Source organism: Dipteris shenzhenensis, chromosome 15 (genome assembly GCF_047967505.1).
Source record: "Dipteris shenzhenensis isolate YYH24624 ecotype China chromosome 15, Dip_SZ_1.0, whole genome shotgun sequence".
Taxonomy (NCBI): Eukaryota; Viridiplantae; Streptophyta; class Polypodiopsida; order Gleicheniales; family Dipteridaceae; genus Dipteris; species Dipteris shenzhenensis.
Window position 1 is genome coordinate 15,957,825 of NC_141610.1, and position 23,014 is coordinate 15,980,838.

General features: G+C 41.6%; 3 protein-coding genes across 3 annotated transcripts in view; 1 reads left to right on the forward strand and 2 right to left on the reverse strand.

Annotated features, from left to right (window-relative positions):
• Positions 1–4,579: 4,579 nt before the first annotated feature.
• Positions 4,580–6,035, reverse strand: RPL27 (ribosomal protein large subunit 27). The gene is made up of 3 exons (XM_087386684.1): positions 5,653–6,035; positions 5,132–5,233; positions 4,580–5,008 (listed from the first exon to the last, which is right to left on the reverse strand). The coding sequence occupies exons 1-3, from the start codon at positions 5,950–5,952 to the stop codon at positions 4,805–4,807; spliced, it is 606 nt and encodes a 201-aa protein (XP_087242810.1). The 5' UTR covers positions 5,953–6,035; the 3' UTR covers positions 4,580–4,804.
• Positions 6,036–14,542: 8,507 nt separating this feature from the next.
• Positions 14,543–15,841, forward strand: LOC147893437 (uncharacterized). The gene is made up of 2 exons (XM_087386299.1): positions 14,543–14,897; positions 14,991–15,841. Exons 1-2 carry the CDS (start codon positions 14,543–14,545, stop codon positions 15,839–15,841), a joined length of 1,206 nt encoding a protein of 401 aa, XP_087242425.1.
• Positions 15,842–17,011: 1,170 nt separating this feature from the next.
• Positions 17,012–23,014, reverse strand: part of LOC147893438 (phosphatidylinositol 4-phosphate 5-kinase 9-like) — a 30,377-nt gene continuing 24,374 nt past the window's right edge. The window contains exons 7-8 of the mRNA XM_087385864.1: positions 18,831–18,999; positions 17,012–18,733 (exon numbers count right to left, since the gene is read on the reverse strand). Coding sequence (XP_087241990.1) covers positions 18,451–18,733; positions 18,831–18,999 — 452 coding nt within the window. The 3' untranslated portion in view covers positions 17,012–18,450. The remainder of the gene's footprint in view (positions 18,734–18,830; positions 19,000–23,014) is intronic.

Genomic DNA, 23,014 nt, shown 5'->3' on the forward strand with positions numbered 1-23,014 from the left:
TCGCAATACTGGAGGGTCCATGGTTACATCTTCATTAGCCTTCTTCTTTGGACTTTGTGCTCCTTATGAGCTACACAAAGGGTGTTAGAATTTTAGGCATCTCATGAAAGAATTCTTCTATGTGGGTGTGCTTTCCCTAGAAAGGAGTAATATTCCGTATATATTTGAGGCCTTTTTGAGGATGTATTTGGGGCTATATATGGGGCTACTTACCTAGAACTTCGGGCTAGTTAACCAAGCCACCAATTTGACCCACCCTAGTCAAAATGGCAGTTTGGTTATCTGACTTGACATGCGTCAACTTATTTACAAGGTCTTTCCTCCTAATTGGAGGTGTTCCACACACATACACACACTTGACGTGCGTCAGGTCAACGACCTGATCTAGATCAATTAATTGTTCTTGCATCGACCACATGTAGCCTATTTACAAGGTATTTCCTCCTACTTGGAGCCGTTGCATTCCACACACACACACACACACACACACACACACATAGTTTGTACACAGGTTTCCACGTGGCAATAAGAGCTTCTTTCTCTCTCTCATGTTTTATGCTCTTTCATGTGCAATGTTTGATAGATTCAACCCTGGCAAAGCAATTTTATTTATCAATGCAAGCTTGGTCACAGTTTTTCTCTCATTATTGCTATTGCCCAAACCAAGCTACTATGAGACCTTATAGATGGGCCTCGATGACTTGTGCCGATAGATTGGAGTACTTGGAGGGCTAAATTCAAAACTTATCTGAGAAAATTATGCTAACTTTTGGGTGAATTTATAAAATTTAAAGATGTTAATATTATCCCAAGCAACCTAGAGAGGGCTCTAGATTCGCCATTGGGCTAATATTCACCCTTGTTTTTTTTCCTTACATGTAATATAAGCACGCGAATGTTGCATTTGCACCTATATCACAACCGTACAAGCACTTGTCAATGAGTGTCTTCAAATCACCAACAAGATAACATTCAACACAAAATGTCCCATGTCCATCCATTGACAATGTTTGTCCTCCTCTTGTTTCTAAATAATTGATGGGATGCATGTTCTCTCTGGAATCCACTTCAATGTCTCATGGCTCTCTTTTGAAGTCTCAAATGTTGCATGCCACCATATGTCCTTAAATTAGACTGAGAAATCTCGCACAACTTCCTCATCCCCTTGAACAATACGCAAGTCTTTGTTCATAATACAAATGCAGATGTCTCTAGCTTGTGATATTTGACACTTGAGCTTCGTTCATTTTAATAATAAGTACTAGCTTACCATTACACTCTATACACTGATCAAGAACAATAGTTAGAATATAGAACACGAAACTAAGTAAATTGCAATGCAAAGATGGAGTTCCTCTTATCGTCTTCTCTCATTCCATGAAATTTAACCATGGCTCTCTTTAGATTCTCAACGTCCAAATAAACCTTATTGAAAGCATTCATCTCAAACGATTGGACACCATATTCTTTTAACTCTTCCAAGTTATTATGCCACTTACACTATGGTATCCTCCAAATATTTCTTTAGCACACCGACTTGTTTCTTGCCGTGCAAGCTTTACAGAACACATGTTGGTAGTGGCACTATAAATTTCTTATACTTTCCCAGACTTGAAAATTTTAAAACCAATTGTGTAAGCCTTACAACTAACACTATGAACATCACAAGCTCCAAGCATCTCCTTTGCATCCACAATACCTTTCAAGTCCTACATCACCTTTCAAGCAACTTGCACACGCTAAACTTTGTTATCTGGGGTAGTTTAGCATTCCAATGATATCATTCAGCTTTAATAAACTAGTTGGAGGGTATGAAGAGTCAATATCTTTCATGTCCATTGTTCCCATCATATTTTCCTTGAAGTTCCTAAAGACGTGCACAAGTGGATCTTCGCAAAAACAATGTGATACCCTAGTAAGAAATTTCATTAAAACATTGGGAATCCAACCTTGTAGCCTGGATTCTCTTCTTTTGAGCACAACCAGTGGGTGCCAATGCATCCATAGACTATAAATGTATTTTCCTATACTTCAATCCCAAAGGTGCTTCCTTCATCTTTTGCACTCCTTGTTGTCTTTTCCCGTTCCTTCTCTATGGTAAGTATAGCTTAGCAATACATAGAGTGATTCTTGCAAATATTTTGATTCAAGTCCAATGCATTGGCTTTGTCTTTAAGATCCTTGTTTTGCATTTGAAGATCTTATATGGAGTTGCCCATTGCGACAATAGTACTATTTTCCAAATGTACTAGTCGTTCTGCTCGAGCTCTACGCACCTCACTTGCTTAAATAGCCATTGTCTGAGTATGGTTCAATCAATTGCAGCAACCGAGCAATCCAACATGTCCATTGCCAACAAAGCAAACAAGATTATGCATTGTATGAAAAGGGGGGTTCTTTTGGGTAGTAGGTTCCATCAAATACAAGGTTCCTTCCACGCAAAGATCAAGATGCGTCTTTTCTCGCAAGCAAAGACCATCAAGCACTTTTTTTGAAGTACCCTAAATCCCAAACTGTGCGCACTTGGAAGAAAACTTATCTTTCTCAATGTACTCTAATGTGGTACATGAATGTGTTATTATACTCCAATGTGGCACTTCAACTTGTTGCAACTTATTCTCAATGGAAAATAAATGAAATGCTCCAAAACATTTTCAAATTATTCAAAACAAAAATTTGAAACCAAGAGTAGGGTAAAGCGGCTAGTCTTGTGCACCCCTATCTTTTTCATAGTGTAAAGGCTTGCGCCTATGGATTTCTTTCTCTTTTTCAAATGCAAGGGCATACCATAGAGAGAGGATAAAAAGTTTTCACCATAAAATGAAATTTAACTTGGTGGAAAACCTAAATTCCCAATACTACAGGTATTGGTGGACAAGTACTCTGCCACATATACACTAAACTTTTCACAAGAGCTTGACACTTGAGCATATTTTCCTTTTTCCATGCCTCTTAATTTGGCCTTTCCATGGAGGAAAAAGGTTCGTGCAACCTAACCCCTTGCAATGTTAGCTAGTCCCTTCCATTGGCCTTGTATCTCTCTTCAATGGCCTTTCATTTGTTTTTGTAAGATGATCCATTGTATAGAGCTACTCATGCTACCAACCTAACTATGGTAGAAGATGGGTTGGTAGCATGAGTAGCTCTATACAATGGATCATCTTACAAAAACAAACCTAACACGTCCATATCTTTGGACTCGATGATGAACATATAGTAATCTGAAAATGTGGCTTGGAATTTGATAATGCTTAAAAAACTATGTGAAGAGTTCAAAGACAACATGAGCACCTTGGTGCTTTAAAAACTTGACAAATCGGACCCTGAAGCACGAGGAAAAATGCAAGTGGGGATAAGATAGGGTGATATTTTGAAGGCAAGCCAGATCCACACAATTTGCAACACCACGATTACAACTACGAGTGACTGCATGAATAATTCAAAGAGGAGAAGGCTGAATCACAAAGAGAGAGAGAGAGAGAGAGAGAGAGAGAGAGGGCGAAGAAAGAGAAGACCTCAGGGATGAGTAGATCAGAGGTCTATATTAATATGTGAATACAATAAGCAAAGGGTGGACATATTTAGCCCCTCTAGCATTTTAGTTGCTGTTCCAATGACTTCGCTAGATTTTCTCTTGCAGAATGAGAGAGCATGCAGTCAATCATAGTAACTTGCGGGCTAGCTACTTGGTCAGCCCCAATGCTGCTGCTGTTGTATGATCTTTCCCCAGCCTCTTTGCTGCCTACACCCTTCAACCACGGTTTCTATGCACATGGCACAAGAAAAGATGCTCCCTCCGAAGTGGCTCCAAATTGGCCATCTCAAAAACATGTGAGATGGTCCCTTGGTGCTTCACCAGGGACACTCTCATATACTCACTCAGCCTGCTGTTGCTTTTTTTATCCCATCTCCCCCCTCCCTTTTCTTTCTATCCGTTTTCTCAATTTCTCTCCATTCTACAGCTGTGACCTCTCTCACTTGTTACTCAGGGATAAAACTTGCAGACAGAGAATTCTTTTTGGATCTTGGTGGTAGCTTCATCTTTACTATACTAACATCTACTAGTCTTAGTTCACTAACGGTGACATGCATGATGCACGCAACACACCTGCATGCACACAACAGCTTGAGCCTAGAAAATCATCAGCATAAGGAGTCAAGTCTAGCTGTGTGTATAGCAGGGCTGGCACAAGAATCAGAGTCCTAGATCTGCCTGCTTGGAATACAGGAAAACAGGCCCATCTGGCCTGGTTGGGCAGCTGCTTAGCCTGCCAATGTATTGATTAAAGCTTGTTGACGAGCCCAAAGCTGCTGCTGCTGCTGCTCCCCTGCTATGTTGCTCTGCTCTTGAGGCACTCCAATAAACCATACACTGAGTATCTGTGTTTCTGCTCACAGCCTGTATGGCATACGAGGGCCTTGTAGTCTATACAAATGGCTTTCATCCAGTGAGTTTATTTAGGAGCAACAACAGCTGATAACAGAACCCAGCTCAAAGGAGAAATGACTTCACAAATACTAAGCGCCATTGAAAACATGCCGATTAACCCCAGTATGGAATGATAAACTCAGAACAAACTTCAATCCTCCCAAGAACTTTTGAAATTTGCCGTTTCTGTCTTACAGTTTTTCAGTAAAACGTAGTTCTTTTGGATGAAAGGTTACCGCCTGCCTTTTCATTGCACTGAAGCCTTCTCCTACAAACCAGTCATTACAATCTATGAAAGAATTACAAGCAGGCAGTTGGTATATCACAATGGGGGCTGCCCAGCTCAAATCCCCCACATACATCAAACCTTGAGCTCTAGCAGAGAGCTTTCTCTTCACAATCTTGTGCAGGTGCTGCAGCGGCTAAAGCCAGAGCTGCAGGATGCCGTCCTTCTGCCCAGGCTTTGATACGCTCAGGACGGGCTTTAATACGCTCGCGTCTGAGCCGGAAAAATTCACGCATTCTTGCTTTTCTGCTGTTAGGGTTCTTTGGCTGTTCCACCTGGGGATAAACACTGACCTGTCCAGACAAGCAACTTCAAAATATGCATACTGGAGCTACTATCTTCCAAGTCATCAAACCAGCCAACAAATTATCAATCACAAGCTTCACCTACTACTTTGTGACTTTGGAATGACTTACTTTCTTCCTGTCTGGCCCGAACTTCTCAAACTTAACAACTCCCTCGATCAGTGAGAATAAAGTGTAATCCTTTCCCAGTCCAACATTGTTGCCTGGGTGGAACTGCGTAAATTGAGCAGAAATCAGAATCTAAGCAACACTCAAGGTGACAGGAAAGGGAGACATAAGAAAGACGGTGGGTGGAGCTTAACTACTACCTATGACCAAAATACCGGTTTCTCTTTGTTGATATAGTTGAGAACTACTGCTTAACGAGCACCATAGAGCTTGAGATCACTTATGAGCAAGGACTTTATCGCAGGTTTCAATGCATTACGGCATACCGTGGTAGTACTATCGGTTCGGCGAAATGCCAATAAGACGTGAAGATTGCTCCCCAGACACAATCCCCCAATAGCACTAGCTAAATAGGAGCGTGGAAAAAGCGCCCATTGAATGAAATCATCAGGTCGTCGACGCGCAAACCGTACAAGAAGTGCAGTGCGATTTGCAAAAGTCCAAAACAATAAGAGAACACAAACCGTGGTACCACGCTGCCGTACGATGATGGAACCAGCTTTGGCGGGCTGATCTCCGTAAATTTTAACGCCCAATCGCTTGCCAACAGAGTCACGTCCGTTTTTGGTACTGCCGGAACCCTTTTTATGAGCGGCCTCGATGAAAAGGGGGAAACTGGGAGATGTGGAAGGCGGACGAGGGGGAAGAGGAAGAAGAGAAGCAGAGTCATTTCTGAAGGAAGAATGGGAAGAAAGGGAGAGATGGCTGATGAAACTGGAGGCTAAACCTGCACGCACAGCTCCCGCCATGGAGATTGTAGCCATAGCTCCCCCAGAAGAGCTCAGGATAGTGTTTACAGAAACAGCAACTGCTCTCCTTTGGCCTACGAGTGGTCCAAATTAACGGGGACCATTTTTCCGCTAGAATGGCCTTTAGCCCACCCTTTCCCTCTTCCCTCTACCCCCCACCCCTGGCAGTGCCCAACTCCTTGGTCGTGTCACGGTCACCACCACTGCACCCCGGTTGGCTAGCATCGCCTCCGTGAGGCTTGTTGCACATCGCTCATGCATCCAACACTTCCAGACGAGCTCGCCCATCACATCATCGTCAAAAACTTCCACACTTGTTGACACCCCGTCTCACATCATAGCAATCTCTCAAAAAACTTACCCACCGCCTCGTAGAGGCCATGGGGAGGCCTTTACCTCGGTCAGAAGTGGCCTCCCCATGGCGTCTAAGGTAAAGGCCACTTCTAAGTGAGGTAAAGGGCCTCTACCACCTCCTCACACACATGGCCAACTACGAGGGGCACATCTGCCCGTGCCCTATACTAACAAGCAATAGGGGGCATCCCGAACGCCAACAGCCAACCCAGGTGAGCAAGAAGCGCCCAACTGCTTAAGCTACCACTGTTCCGCTCCATTCCCCTCTTCTTGATGCAATTAATGGTTGGTCGTACTTAACATATTATTTTCTTTTCCATGCTCTTGTAACTCCTTAAGTTGCAAAAAAATCATATAATGACCAAATACCCTAAGGAACGAGTGACCTTGCAATTCCCATGCATTTATTCCATAAGAGTATAAGAGTATTATCCCCTCGATTAAGGGTTTTTGGGAAAATTTCCCAATGATCTTGTGTTCCCAGGCATTTGTTCCATAAAAGTTTAAGAGTATTATCCCCTCAATTAAGGGCTCTCGACAAAATTTCCGAACCCATAGCAATGTGTTTTGTCGGTCATGCTCGGATACATCAATGGAGAGGGTGGGGGTGGGTGAATTTCTAAGTGTACGTAGCTTGAAGTCCTGTTTTAGAATATAGGTCGATCGGATAGCTCAAATGATCAACAACCTCGATAGTCATTTGGTTTGTGTTAGGAAGTTTAAACCCACAATCTCCATGTCAATCCAGAGTTTTGAGCAATCATATGTATAGCAAGGTTGCCCTCCTTCTTTCTTAGGGTTGGTGTAGTAAGACCATCTAACCTTGGAGATTTTGGAGTGTCCTCCCCATAGAAAGGATCTGCACACTCTAATGAATCTGTCCAGGCAGGTTTTAGAGGGAGCCCAACAACACAAATAAAAGATAGAGATAGGGTAAATGCAATGATTGAGCACCAACCTTCTCCCTACAAGGTTTGCTTGTAATCCTCTCCACTTGTCAATATTTTTCTGAAATCTCTCCATAAACCATTACCACCTCTGCTTCATGGTTATTTCAAACCCCATAGGTATCCCCAACTGTCTAAAACAGTAGCCTTTTTAATTATGTGACATCCAAGGTTCTTTAGAACACACTATTTCTCTCCACTCAAGATGTCATACCATATTTTTGTATGGTTATTCTTTGACCTAGATGCTTGACAAAAGATATCCAAATAGTGCATTATACATCCCACATCATGATTAGTGTTTTTGGGGGTGAGTGTTGTGTCATCAACAAATTGTTGACATACCAACTACTTACCAGACACTAGTTCAATCCCTTTGAGATTTTGTTCTTGGACCTCACTATTGAGTAGCCAACCAAGGGAATCAACAGGCAATTGCAAAAAGCAAAGGGGCAAGGGGAGAGCCTTGTCTAATTGACCTCCTCAAAGGAAAAGGATGTCTCATTACTCCATTAACACAGACCTTGGCTGAGGCATTTGTAAGCAAAAGCTAAATAAAGGAAACAAAAGTAGGCCACAAGCCCATGTCCTGTAGAGATATCAGCGAAGAGTGTAGTCCTCATAAGCAAACAACTGGGGAAAATCCTTGGCTACAGTGCTTGGTCGTGTTCGTGCATCGAGGTTACTGCCTCTTAGCTTCTCAAGGGCTCCTCACAAAACCTTGGGATCACCAACAGAATCATGCAGACCACAGTGTGGCATAGTTGTGATTGCAACAATATTAGATGATCAGATGGTGGCTAGTCCTTATTTTCCCATTAGCGGTAGGAAATACTTTGTTGTAGTATCATTGCTTGTTGTTCTAGATGAAGTTCTACATGGTTACCTAAACAAGAAGGAGAAGATATGTTGTTTAGAAAGATCCTTTTTTTGAATCATTGCGCGATTTAAGAGATCAAATGTATTTGACATACCTTCCTCCATGTTGCAAATGGTTCACTAGTGCTTGTGTTTATGAATATAGTGATCAAAATTTTTAGAGCTCATTTGCAAATTGCGTAATTTATTGAAGTGATGAAAGTCATCACCTTATTGAATGAATTCTTTATGAAAGACTTCCTGAAATTCATCCCAATGTGAGGTGTGTAATCAAATTTTGCCACCTTGTGAGAGCTTTACCTTTCAAATACCCCTCCATGGTAGTCTATCTCCTTTGGTCATTAAAATCATACAAGTCAGAGTGACTTATCCATTCATTCAACCATGACTCTACGTGATCAGCATGCTTCTCTTTTTTCTCCCTACCAAATATCTCAGGAACAAAAGAGGGATCCCAAGCACATCTTGTAATTGACATTATTGCGATCTCATTCCAGCTTGCTTCAGCTCCATTCTCTTGCACTCTCTTGTTTTCATTTTCAACATTTGGCATCGAAATACGCTCCCTCTCCTGATACCTTCTACACCCTCTTGCTTCAATTTTGTTGCGAAAAAACCTCACTTTTTATCGTGAAGAACTTGGTTCAATTTTGTTGGCAGCCACCTCCTACAAAGTTCTCTTGCTTGGGTGCCACTTGTGGAGAAGCTCTGGTGCTGTTCTAGACCTAGGCGACCAGTTTGTGGAGGCTTTTTTTGGTACGACCTAGTTTGGATGAGCCAACGCCTCCTACTACTTCAACTCCAAGGTTTTTAAGCACTTGGGGAGCTTCTTTTGGGCTAGGCGACCTCATTTTGGACCCATTTTCAACAAAAACAGCCAGTTGCACCTATTTTTTGTGGGATTTGTTGCTCTTTTTCAAACGCGATGGTTGGACATACTTTTTGAGGTGTTTCCTAGGATTTTTTGTTGTTTTGAAGCTTTTACATCACTCTCAAGACTGCGTTGGGGCTTTTGGAGATCTTTCCTTATTGTTTTAGACCTATCTTAGGCAATATTGTGCAAGGACAGCTTATATTTTGCACCATTAGGTGAATTTCTAGTCCTTTCAATTGGGAAGTTGCTGTTTTTTCAAAAAAAAAGATTAAAATCAGCCCTTTCAATTGGGGACTTGCTGTTCTTTCAAAACAAAAGATTAAAATCAGCCATTTTGCTTACTAAGGCAAGCATACTCGAAGGAAAGCACATATATATGTGTTCATGGCAAATCATTTTCAGTTCAGCTTGGAGCTCTTTTTGGAGGCATTTTGTAGCCCATCTGCTTCGGTTTTGGTTTGGTAAACTTTCAATTTTGTTACTACTTGCATTGGGAGTTCTTTTCTCATTCCATTGCTTGCATTTGTCAACTCTCATGCTGCTCGGGTTTGCCTTTGCATGTACAACTTTAGTTGGCTTTATGCCTCATTGAGCCAAGCTTTGGTTGGATTTTGAGGAGAGATTCTGAGATTGCAGCACATATCCCAGCAATAAGGGACTTTTTGGTATATTTGAGGGGCATCCTCAAGCCTTGTATAGGCTTTGGCAATGATATTTGTTACTTGAGTAGGGTGTTCACAACAAGTGAAATTTGTTGACATTTCTTTGCCTCTCTTTTTTTGGGTCAAATGACATAGAAAAATTTGAATGATTTCTTTCAATTGCTTGCCGAGGAGGATCGATTGTATGTGACCAACTACCCTCTTAGAGTTTTTTAATTTACAATTTGTTAGTTGCCGAGGGCATTTAGGATTATGTTATAGGTGATCAGGCCCATCCCAATCCTATAGCACCTGGTACTCCTCCATAGTAAGGGGGAGTCATGGCGGTGGTGCAGGTCATGGGCAACAGGGACAACAACCTACCCCGATAAGGCAAGCACAAGTGCAAGCGCCTGGAGGTATTACTCCTAAAAAAAGGAGGTGGGATACACATGTAATTCTCAAGCCTTATCTTTCATGTAATGTCAAGAGGTTTATTGTCCCTCATATCAAGTCTTGCCAGACTACTGAAGATGCTTGGGATATTGTGGAACATATATATCAAGCTCGTAATGAGGCGAGAGCCTTATATTTGCATAGAGAGCTTGATAGTGTGCACATGGATGAGGGTAACTCTACACAAGAACATGTCACTAGAATTCAATATTTGCAAGAGCAACACTTGAACATCGATGAGGTTATTCCAGACTCACAGCTTGTTACCATTACTTTAAATTCCTTTTTGCCGAAGGCTTATCTTTCTTTTCATACGTCTCTCAACCTTTCCATGTGAGGGAATTAGTTTTGCCTCACTTTTCAAGAGTTGGTAGCACTCTTGTTGTAGGAGGAGCAAACACAAAAGAATATGGCTTCACGTTCTCATAGTGCACAGCATGCTTTTTTAGCAAAGGATAAGGGCAAAAAGAAAGTTCAATCAAGTCATGCCTCTAGTAGTGGTTTTGGACATGCACATTCAGGTGGGAAAGACAAAAAAGGATGCCTCAAGCCTTTCAAGAAAAGCAAGTGCCATTATTGCAAAAATTTTGGCTATCACATCAGTGGATGCCGCAAGAGGCTTGTAAAAGTGAAGAAGGAGTGTGGTATGGTAGTTTCAAGCTCAACTCTTAATGCAAGTTTCAATTTTACTTCTGCCCATTTTGTTGGAGCATGATTGGGCCTTCGTTACTTGCAACTATGACTTTTCTTAGGAGTCATGTATTTTCAGCATGGCTAAGACATGGTACTTTAATAGTGGTGCTTCCCACCATATTACCTCACATAGATCTTTTTTTGATAAGTTATCCAGTGCACCAGTTGGCAAGTCAGTTTCTTGTGCCAACGATTCTTCTTATCTATTTAAAGGGCTTGGAGAACTTTCACTCACAACCATGGATGGTTTAGATCTTTGCATCCCAAATGTTTTATATGTCTCTGAAATTAAGAAGAATTTACTTTCTATCTCTTCTTTCTCTTGAAGAGATTACTAGGTCATCTTTGAGAATGACAGATGCATGGTCCATGATAGGGAGAGCGATTATGAGTAGTCTAAAATCTCTTTTGGAAACCATGTAAAGCTCATGTAAACCATCAAGTCTGAGAAGATTCAATGATTTGAGCATGGGAGAAATTTAGTATCCATATCCCAAAGGGCCTCTAGAGTGACACGCATGCTGGAAATTTTTTACAGCAAGTCTTTCCCACTATACTCAAATGTTGCCAACTCCATCGAGAGTTTAGTCAAATACTATGGTACTACAACACAAAGTACTTTCAATATAGAAGTATCTAAGAACTTCTTTAAGAGGAGATACTAGGGGATGTATGCACCCTTGCAAGTTTCTCCTATTAGAATGAGTATCTCACACGTCCTCCTGTGATCAAGACATTGGAGAAATGGCAACTTCTTTCCCTCTTGGTGCACAAGAATCAAAACTCATCTTGACTTTCTAACAATCGCCAACTATCAACATCTCTTGAGCAATGCATTTGATTGGTCACATTACTTTTATCCATGTAAGTAACCTTTGCCACCTAAGTTTATATATTTTACAGCTCCACAACCATAGGATCTAGAGGACTCCATCTTGTAGATGGAGGCCATTGTGTTGTTGGGAAACATCACATATTCTAACTCACTTTCAATGGTTGGAATTGGGTCAAATGATTCATCCAATAGTTCAAGTTGGGGAGCGCGGCACTCAATTATGACCTCAATCCAAGGTCAAGCCTCAAGATGTCACATCAATGCTACCCTAGGAGAGTAGGCAATTGGGGTCCTAGTAGAGGGGAGGAATTTCTAACAATTTGAGAATACCACTAGGCATTGGAATCATGCCCATCGATTGGTTAGGATTTCAAGAGTCAGGTGCAAGCAAGGCAAGGGGTCGAGTAATAGGCAGTAGAGGAGGGTTACCTATTGTGGTATTAGGAAGTAGAGTAGGAGGGGAGTTACTCCTATTGCTAAGTTTGCATTACCATCAAGCAATAGCCCATATGTTTTCTCTCTTCATTTCAAAGAGTATTGAAATCACTCACTTGCTAAAGAGGAATCATTCCTCTCAAAAGGACCATTTCTCAAGATCAGTTTGACAAAGAATTTCCACTCTTCTCTTACACTCAAGAATTTCCACTCTTCTCTTACCACTCTAGTTTCGTACAGTTTTCACCTATTATAAACATAGCACTAACATCAAAAAATAATTTAAAAACTCAAAATTCTTGCCAAAATATTTGCCAAACATGACACAAGCTTAGATATAAACCACACTTGAAGACAACAACAAAACCTAACTAATTGAATATGGGCATTGTTAAAATTTCTCGTCTAAAACAATAGGACCATGTGCAAATGAAACATACCACCAGATTCTTGAAAGAGGAACCATATAAGGTGGATATGTGATCCAAAATCCTAGAAGGTGAACGTTCATTTATGCAATCTTACTCAAATATCACAATGGACTATCGCTACTATCATCATACCATGTACACCATAGCTTACATGGTACACCAAATTTGTAAGCTGCCTATGTATGACAATTCTACATTATCAAAAGTGCTAAAATTTGGACTGACAAACGTGAGCTGTAGTTGGGTTTTGGGACAAACAGTGCATCAAGAGCCGAACAAAGGCAACGAGGTGTTGTGAGTAGCAACACCTAGCAGCTACTTGAGGCAAAGCAATGCATGCTACCAAGGCCTCAGAAAATACCAGCAAGAGGTGGCTCAATGGCCACAATGAGACTCCATGAAAATCCATGCTACCAAGCCCTCAAAATACCAGCTAGTGATGGCTCAAAGGCCACAGTACGACTCATGAATAGAGTTTGTAGTGTAGCAAGCATTAAGCTTGCTTGATGCTCACAAGAATCCAATTAAGCACTTTACAGATAAATCAAAGTCCAACTAAGCATTTTAGATATACGGAGAGGATAGAAGCAAAGTGGTCACCAACGTGAAGAAAGCATGCGATTCACATGTGACGCACTGGGTCATCCTCTCTCTGTCAGTGTTTGTTCCAAGGTCTCTCTCCTTGTGTTAGAGTATCTAGATTCTAGGTTATGCATGTTCTTATGGTTGAGCCTTTGCTATTTAAAAACGATTATTGTTATTAGGGTGCTTAATTTTCCAAAGAGCTCATAGAATGAGTGTTGCAGTGGTCATACCCGGAATGTTTTGGATTGTCAAGCTCCACCACAAGGCTTTGCCCTAGTTGGTATATAGTCATACTGCCTGGCCTGCTAGAGAGAGAGAGAGAGAGAGAGAGAGAGAGAGACCTATGGTAACACGTGCTGCTTGAATCTACATTTTTTTCCGATATGAAAAATCTTCTTATGCTTTGACCATGTCCTTGGAAACATACCTTTGGTAATTCAACATGTGATTCCTTCTTACATTTCACGTGTTTAATATGGCAGGAATCATTCCAAGATACAAACCCTCCCTATATTTTCATGTGTTAAGCTGTGCTGCTTATCCTTGATATTCAAAGTCTTAAAGAGGAGCCCACTTCAGCAGAAAAAACAAGGGGGCTGATTTTAATCAAATCCTGCGTAAGAGCTGTGAACTATCATATAATATCAAGAGAAAAGGAAAAGTCTATTAAGTGGGTGCTCCAATTAAGTTACGCTGAAATGTCGAAACAGCGCATCAAAGACCTGAAACACCATTTCGGTTGTACCAGACCCCTCGAAATGTGAAACGGTCCCGAAACGCAAAACACCGTTTGAAATGGCGATCAGAAACGCCGAAACGACATCTGAAACGTCGTTTCAAACCTGAGACGCGCCGTTTCGGGTGCCATTTTAAGTCTGACCTAAAAAGAGGGCAAAAATAGGAAAAAACGCTGCCCGTCATCGTGTGTTTTTGCCCTTCTACCTGTTGCTCTCCCCCCCGATTTCTTGCCCACCTGGTTCTCTCCCGAGTCTCGAGTCCCAGCCCTATGAGTGGCTGCTCTTTTAGACACCTGACTTTGGTCATTGGTGAGCACATTTTCTTTCTCTACGCTTCTCTTGCCTCAAACATCTTGCTGTTTTTTGGCTGCAACCATTGATTCTTGGCTTTTCCCTTTGAAATTTGATCTATTGCAGCTTGTACAAGTGCTCTTTTTGCTCATGGATATGGCTTCACAAAGCGTTGTCCCTCAACACGAGAAGGAGTTCACCCAATCGAATTATTGGTGGAGCCAAGTTAATTTGGTAGGCAAGTATGACTCCAAGAAAGGAGGAGCTCGCAAGTTTAGATGTAGATGGTGTGGATTGGAGCGAGGAGGGAACCCTGATAGGGTCAAATGTCATCTTCTTGGCATTAAGGATGGGGGGATTGGGCTATGCTCTATAATCTCACCACAAGAGAAAGAAAGGTTGCAAAGAGAGGTTGAAGTATTGCCCACTACAAAAAGGGCAAAGACAATGGCTTCCACTGGTGTAGGAGCTTCTTCAGGTGCTCATGCAGCACGTGTTCAGCAAGCCATTGCATTTCTGAGTCCTCTTCCCTCTGCTACTACGGCTTCTTCTTCTGCGAGTGCACATGGAGCTCTTGCTAATATTCCTGCTACATCTTGGTCTACTTCACATAGGCAGGGCAGTCTTTACACATCATGGCATCCACAAAGGAAGGCACAAGTAGATGCAGCTGTGGCCCGATTTTTTTACTCCAATGGGATTAGCTTCAATGTTGCTAGATCACCCTACTTCAAAGAGACGGTGTCAGAAATCAAAACATTTGGATCCACATATACCCCTCCCACATTTGATGCTTTGAGGGGCAAGCTTCTAGAGGATGAGGTGGTGGCAGTTAAGCAAGCTATTGAATCTGTGAAAGAGAAATGGGTAAAGTATGGGGTAAGTTTGGTTGCAGATGGATGGAGTGATGTGCGAAGTCACTCACTAGAGGGTATCCTTGCATATTGTAGGGGCTCTGCACTCTACGTACACTCCATAGAGTGTGGAATGCAACAAAAAACAGCACCTGTATTGATGCAAATGTGGGCAGATGCAGTGGAATATGTGGGGCCGTCTAATGTTTTGCAACAACTTGTTTCAGATGGGGAAAATACCAATAAGGCAGCAGGTACATTATTGGAGCAAAAGTATCCTCATATCCAGTGGAGTGCTTGTATAGCACATTGCTTGAATAATTTATTGAAAGACATTGGCAAATTGGATTGGGTTAAGAATGTTATTGACAATGGAAAAGAGGTGATTAACTTCATCACACAACATAATTTTTCTCTTACTTTGTACCGTAAATTTGCCAACAAGGAGCTTTTGAAGTATGCAGAGACAAGATTTGCATACAACTTTTTGATGCTTCGCAGGCTCCTTGAAATGAGACCTGCACTGAAACAAGTTGTAGCAAGCCCAGAGTGGGATGCATGGCCCACTTTTAGGCAGGCTCTTGGAATTTATTGTTATGACTTGTGCATAGGCACAGTGATGAATTTTGGGCTGATGATTGTGAAGCTGCTTAACCGAGTTGATGGAGATATGCCTTTTCTTGGTAAGGTGTATGAGGGGATGGATCAGATGATTGAGAATATCAGAGAAATAGAAAAGAATCCCCAAAGGTTGAGAGAATTGGAAGAGTTGGCTGTGAGCAGATGGAATCAATATTACTCTCCCATGCATGCAGCTGCCTTGGTGTTGGACCCGGAGTTTCAACACAAGGCAAGTGCACAACAGAGTGATGCAAAGGTTGTTCGTGGTTAGAACCTCACTCTTCAAAAGATGGTGCCAACTCCTGATGGACGACGGAGGATAAAAGACCAGCTTGCCAATTATCACAATAAGGAAGGCATGTATGGATGGCCAGATGCACAGCATGATAGGTAATATTAACTCATTTTAATTTTCAAATTTTAGGAACTTGTAATTTGTTATTTAATACAAAATTAGAATTCTGAAATTTATGAGTTTTGAAATTTCAGATTTCGAGTTGGGACTATTACATGGTGGAAGGATTATGGAGCTGATTCCCCCGAGCTGCAAAAGCTTGCCATCGGCATTCTAAGCCAAGCTTGCACCTCCTCTTCTTGTGAGCGCTTGTGGAGTAGCTTTGCCCATATCCACACAAAGAAGAGAAATCGTTTGCGAACGCAACGAGCCAATGATCTTGTCTTTGTTAATGCAAACTTGCGTTTGCTTAACAAGATGAGACACGAGTATACGCATGACAAATATATTGGATTTCATAGCCCAGATGATGCCCGATGATGATGATTTGTTAGTAGAGGAGAATGATGATGAGGAGGAGGAGGAGACAGAGGTTGAGTCTCAGGATGAGGATGAGGATGAGCTTATTATTTGATCATATATGATATGATCCTCGATGTAGCCTTTTTTGGGTTTCATGCTTTCAACTTTCTTTTTGTTACTAAGACATTTGGGCTTTAAAAGCTGAATTACAATTTATGAATCATGATTGGTCTCTTAAATATCATGAATCATGAATCATTTTTCCATTTTGTAACTTGTTATAGGTTTTATAAATTACCCCACCTTGCGTAATTGAAATTTGCATTGTGTGATTGGTAACTGGTTGAACAATGAAACTTGAATCTCCAAAGTTCAAAGTTACAATCAATATTAATGGTACTAGGTAGAGCTATAGCTTATTGTGCACTTTTTTTGAAGGTAGAGCACTCTAAATGTGTGTGCATTACTCTAAACCCCCTTGATGACGTGGCGTTTCCCCGTTTCACCCCTCTCAAAAATCTCAAAACGTTTCCATTTTCGTTTCCGTTTCCCCGTTTCCCGTAACTCTAACTCCAATAGCATCTGTCCTTCATATCCATTTCTATTTATTTCTCAAAACGTTTTTTGCCTTGTCTTGTACATACAAGAGCAGTATTGGTCTTATGTATTAATACAACAGCTGTGCCATTGCATATCAGTTGCAATTATGCTTCACAATTTCAGCCCCATCCCCCCAAGAATATAAAAAAGAGCAGATGCCAGAGAAAATATAGTTACCACTGAGTTGTTACTGGATAAAAACAACTCTCCACAAACACAATACAAATGTCAGTTCTTTTAACAGATCATATAAGCTTATAAGCATTCATAAGGCTGATACTTTCAGCAGTACCCTGCCTTCATGAAAGAGAACCCATGCTGGGTAAAGAACACTCAACATCCAGTTTGGAGGTATCAAATTGGACTTGATCCTTATCATCACAGATGAAAGCATAAATGAATTATTTTTATAGACCTTGCGAGCACTTTCGTGATTCTTTGTCACAATTTTTTTGTGCTTGTTGATCGTTTATGAAGACATCCATCTTGCAATATGGAATATTTGTTATATATACAACTCAGGAGTCAACAACCCTGCCAAAATCCTGTATTGTGTTTTCTTGTTAGGTTCGCACCTGAAGGTGACTCACTCTGCACCATAGAAACCCGAATTCCAGAGCTTGGTTCTGCCCCCTTTTTTAAAAGGTTGCACCATGAAACAAATGTCCACAAAATTGTCACAAATGCCAGTCATTGGTTTGCTTGAGAGTCTTATAGGGCATAAACATATATATAAGCCTCCATGATGCTCTGAAGTGGATTTCTTGAACTTAGACTGCTTTTCTATCGTCCCAAAACAACAGAAACAAGTGCCACGAGTAATGTGTCAAAATGTTGCTCATCAAAGATACCTTGACAGCAAGACCCTCTAGACTCCATTTTTTCACTTAAAAGCTTCAAAACAGAGTGCCACAGCCTTAATCAGCCCTGTAAGAGTAAGAACAAAATTTCCCTCATCAGCAAGATGATCAAAATTCCCCTCATAATCAATTCTCGGAGATTTCTGAATAGTGAACCCCTTCAAATTCTGGATAGGGGGCTGGCTAATAGCTACGTTTATGTTTGAGTGACAAAAAATCACTCTCAGATGGAATAGATGGCCAATGAAGTATTGTAAAACCATAGACATTCATTGCTGACTCGGAGCCCGTAAAAATACACTCAAAGATGGAATAAATGGCCAAATAAGAATCATAAAACCTAAGGCATTTCACTGCTGACTTAGGGCCCCATTGTGCTTGCTTTAGTCTCAGAACAGCCATAGAACATGACATGCTGCTCGTTTTGATCCAAAAAACTCAGTGTATCATGTTTCATAAGTAAGAAGTTATACTCCAGATCTTCATCTAAGCAGCAGGTAAGAGGAACCCCAAGGTGACATTCTGGCTCTGTTGATAATCAGTATGGTAATAAAAGCCCAATCTGCAAGAGAGGCTGTCAATGTCTTCATGACTGAAAATACTTTGGAGTTATCCAGACCGTAAGTGTAGAGAAGATGCTTGCTGAATAATATTCTGGAATTACTAGTCCCAACTATCAGGAAATATCTGGCGTATAAAATCCTGAAATCTTTTTGAGTAAAGAGTTGGATCTACAGCTGAGATTGAGAGGGAGTCAAAATGGAAAGACTTGTAAGCATGCTCTAGCTTCTTGCCCATATCATATTCCTGCAAGATGTCAATAATTCCAAAATACAGCACCACATCATAAGATTCCCCAAAAACCTCATCTTCTGCATGAGTCTCCCCCTTGTGCGGCCTACGGTCGGCCCTGGCAGGCATGTTGACTCCTAACTGTATCCGCAGTCTACATGTAAACATTAGGGTTAGCAAATGATCATGTGGTATTACATTGAAGACCTGTCTAGCATAGAAGTACAGCAAACTGCGCTTCAACTAAAGACCTGGCAGTTCCTGGCAGGAGCAGATCCACCTCCCCATTGCCTGCTGCAGCTGCCCTCAAGGGACTACCTCTCACGTGTGGACCTGGAGCAATGTCGTTTTTCTCTGGTTCATGTGCAACTAGAACCATTCCTTTTGCAGCTGTCCCTTCTTGGGTTGCACCTCTGGCGCCTGGAGAGTCAAGAAGCCAAACCTAGTTTCACGCAAGTTCAATTGATCTTCACTCTACCCCTTTCTTCTTTTAATAGCTAGACAAACACTTGGCCCAGAGGGAGAGGCTGACCCTAACCAACACAGAGGGTGCCACAGAGGGGTGCAACAATTTTAGAGACATTGAGAATGTAAAGATTCGCAAAAACAATCATGTGGTGGACTCTGATCATGTAAACTTAGGCCAATTTCCCAAAGTTCACCCCATGGGTATCACAAGTGCATGTTGCACTCAAAGAACTCACAAGTAAAAAATGTCATCAATAGAGCATCTACAGATCATATACGATGCACGATATTTAGCACCAGGGTCAAAACAAAATTGTGTTTTGCTAAGTCAAAATGCAACACGCCAAAACGTAAAAAAAGGAGTACGACATGCAACTCATCATGACAGCCATTCCAATAAATATATATCTAGTCATGGTCCCTAGTGCGTCCAAATATCCGATGTCTCAATTGATACTGAAAAGTAAGATCCCTGTATTCAATTGACAAGGAAAAGTAAGATCCATGTATTTCAAACGGGTATTCCCATTTCCCACCACCATTGTCAGCAACAATATGTGTCAGCCAGATATTGAAGCACGCAGTTCCCTACGAAGGCTAGCTACATAGTCGACGGATCTCACTTTCTTGCTCAGGGCCCATGATCTAGCCATGTGGCCATGCTGACGGAGAATAGAATGGGAAGCCCATAACCACAACTGTCCTTTTTTTTCAGGTGGCATTTTATTTTCTTTCTTACTAAATCAAATATATGTATTTGCAAAGTCAGGGACCCAACGTCCACCCTAGTTGTAACTATGGGGTGAAGACTCTAGAGTTGGTTAACGAAGGCCATCGTTGGGTGACCTGTTTTGGTTAGGCGGGCTCAAAATCCACTGAGTTAGGACCTGAAGAGCAGTCAAGATGATTGCCACGTGCCACCAAGTGATTGGTTATTTGGTGACTACATGGGAATAGATGATTGGTGCGGTGACGACGATGCATGAAGGCTGTGTGGTGATCACGTAGCAGTGGACACTAGTAAGATGGACCAATAAATAAGCAGTGGTTCCTTCATATACAGAAAGCTCGTGGTGACCGGTGAGAGAGAGAGAGAGAGAGAGAGAGAGAGAGAGACTAGGAGATTTAGTAGGAGTACAAGTAGTAGTAGTAGAAGGAGAGAGAGAGAGAGAGAGAGATTTGGAACACATTAAATACATTGTTGTGATGCTTTGTATTATACGTAGTAGATTTTTTGCTTTTTTCTTTTTGTATTACACGTGGTAGATTTTATATCATATTTTGTAGAATACAAAAGTATTATATCTTGTAGAATACAAAGTACAACTATGCTTTTCTCGCCTAATAAGATCTTCTTTGGAGTGCTCTTTCTATTTTCCATGGGAAAACCTTGCCTTTCCATTTTGAGAGGAGACATAGACAATGATGTCTGTTGCAATAGACACATTATGAAGACTAGTTTGTTGACCCCCTTCTAGAGGACTCTTTTGGGTTTTTGGAGGCTTTTGTGTGTATTACATCTTCTTAGTGTGATTTCATCAAATTCATAAAACTTTGAATAGTCGTGGACATTCTACACGGGGTTGATATTTTATGATAGAATACTTCGGGTTCTATCACACATTCTGGACCTGGTTGGGACCGAGTGAACTCCCAATGAAGCTTAGCTTCTACAAAGATCGCTGCTTACATATCACAAAGGAGGGTCTCATTGACCCACCAAGATACACACAAATCTACTTAACCCCACTCACTCAAGATCTATATTGGACAGTTCTGGATCTCTTCACATAGACTTCATATCGAGAGTGGCAGAGCACAACACCTACCTAGGGAGAGGCGCATATGCACATTATGTGACATGCACGAGGTTGAGATAGAGGAGCACTTCAAGGGCATTCTAGGTATTGACTGCAAGCTCAAAAATCTTAGAAAGAAGTGGAAGATGTGATTGTTGTCGACCAACAAATCATGCTCGTAGTAAGAGAATTTGATTGTATTGTTGGAGGCTTGGGGGAGAGACTAGAGTGCACATTGTGGGAATATTATTATCAAATCCTACATTCACACAATAGAATTCAGAGAAAAATCACGGATAAGAACATTAAATATAGAAACCAACTCTATTTTATTATCATATGCAAGGAAAAGCCTACTAATCTACTGCATGCAAAAATAAAACCAATCATGGATGATCCTCCTCATCTCTATTGAGCTTGCTAGAGGATCTAAGATGATTACATGGTACTCATGAACCACAACAAGAACTACGAGTACTACGACTTGAAGAAGATTACTGAAAATGGCCTACGCATCGAGCCATATAGTGTGGAGAGATTCTGCTGAGCTCATGGTTGAGCTAGAATTTTGAATCAATGCTGACAAGACGAGGAAGAGGAAGGCGAGCATCTCGGAGGCTAATGCGTACCAAACAATTCAGCAGAGTGTGCATAAATCACGGTCCATAGATCGAAAATGCCCAGCCATGTCTTGCATGCAAAGGCTCCACGTGTCTTGGCCACAATGTGAGGTTTGGTATCAACACCCTCCTCAAACCACTCAAGGGAGTAATAAATTCTCCAGCAAGTGACTGAAAAAGATCCGACAAAATAGAGAGGCACAAGACGAAAGATCTCCCAGAAAGATGTACCAAAAGAATGCCTTAACAAACCACATCCATGCCTCTTCAGAGATAGCTATGCGGTTTTGGCCCGATTCCTCTCCCACCTAGACCAGAGGTGTTTGGCAGGCTTCATTCATGAGGGACTCAGACACCGCGAGAGGACACTTGGAGCACGGAGACAAGAGCAGACTTCTTCCTTAGCTCATCCCTATCAGAGCTCTATCATGGAGTTTTTTCAGCCAGATCACATGGACCCCCATGAGACGAGGCCTCGACATGACCGTGACCCAGAGCTAGTGACCCAACAGCTCAGACAGAGGGTTGACACGCAGATTACACTTGGGGATATCCCCTCCCTGTTTAGAGTTGGAGCCCAACCGAGGGTTTATTGTAGCCCTTGTTAGGTGTAGAGCTATGACTAGGAGACGTGCAAGGGCTGCACCCGTGAGTGGCCGACAACACTCTATCACCGATTTCATGCCTCCATTGCCTCATCCACCCTAATGTCCTGATGATGATGAGATTGATATATAGTCGACCACCGACATGACTATGTTGTACTTAGTACTTAGTACTACCATTCTGCATTTTCTGCATTTTGCATTGGTGTGGATGCTCTTTTAGTAGTTCCACCATCACAGCTTGTTTGTACCAAGATTTTCACAATCTCATAGACCCATCGGTCTTCCGAAGACTTTAATAAACTTTCTTTCTTTCTTTCTTTCTTTCTCTAATTTTCATGCACTATAAAACCAACAAGTGATATCACAGCATCTCAGTCCAAGAGGGTGAGTGCATTTATCAAAACAAGTCGAGAGTTTTTTAACTGTCTGGCCAGCGAAGGGTCTTTCTGTGAGGTCTTAAAGGTTTGTGAGGAACAATTGAAGAGCATAGTCGTCTATACGGTCTCATGTGCTCAGCCTGCTAGAGTTCTTGGAGAGCTGTTGGTTGTTTGTGTCTGGTTGTAGCTGATTTGAAAAGATACAATCAAGCAATAAGGACAAGTTGGTGGAAGGTTCGCCACTACAATTCAATGGTCAGAACTTCGTTTCATGGCAGCATAACACCCAGTTATATCTCACGCAAAAAGGTCTATGGGGAGTGGTCTCTCTCAAGAACAGAAAGAAACCCAAGAGTTCTGGCAATGAAGCTGCCAAATTACCTGCTTGGGAGCACAAAAATGAGACGATTGTAGGCATTCTTGGAAAGCCTTGGGCCACAAATACTTCCAACACGTGGACTGTTGGGGTAAAGGCACATTGCCTACCCTTATATTAAAGAATTAAAGTTAGGACACCTATGACTGTCTTAAGACAGTCATAGGGTAAACCTAATCCTAATAAA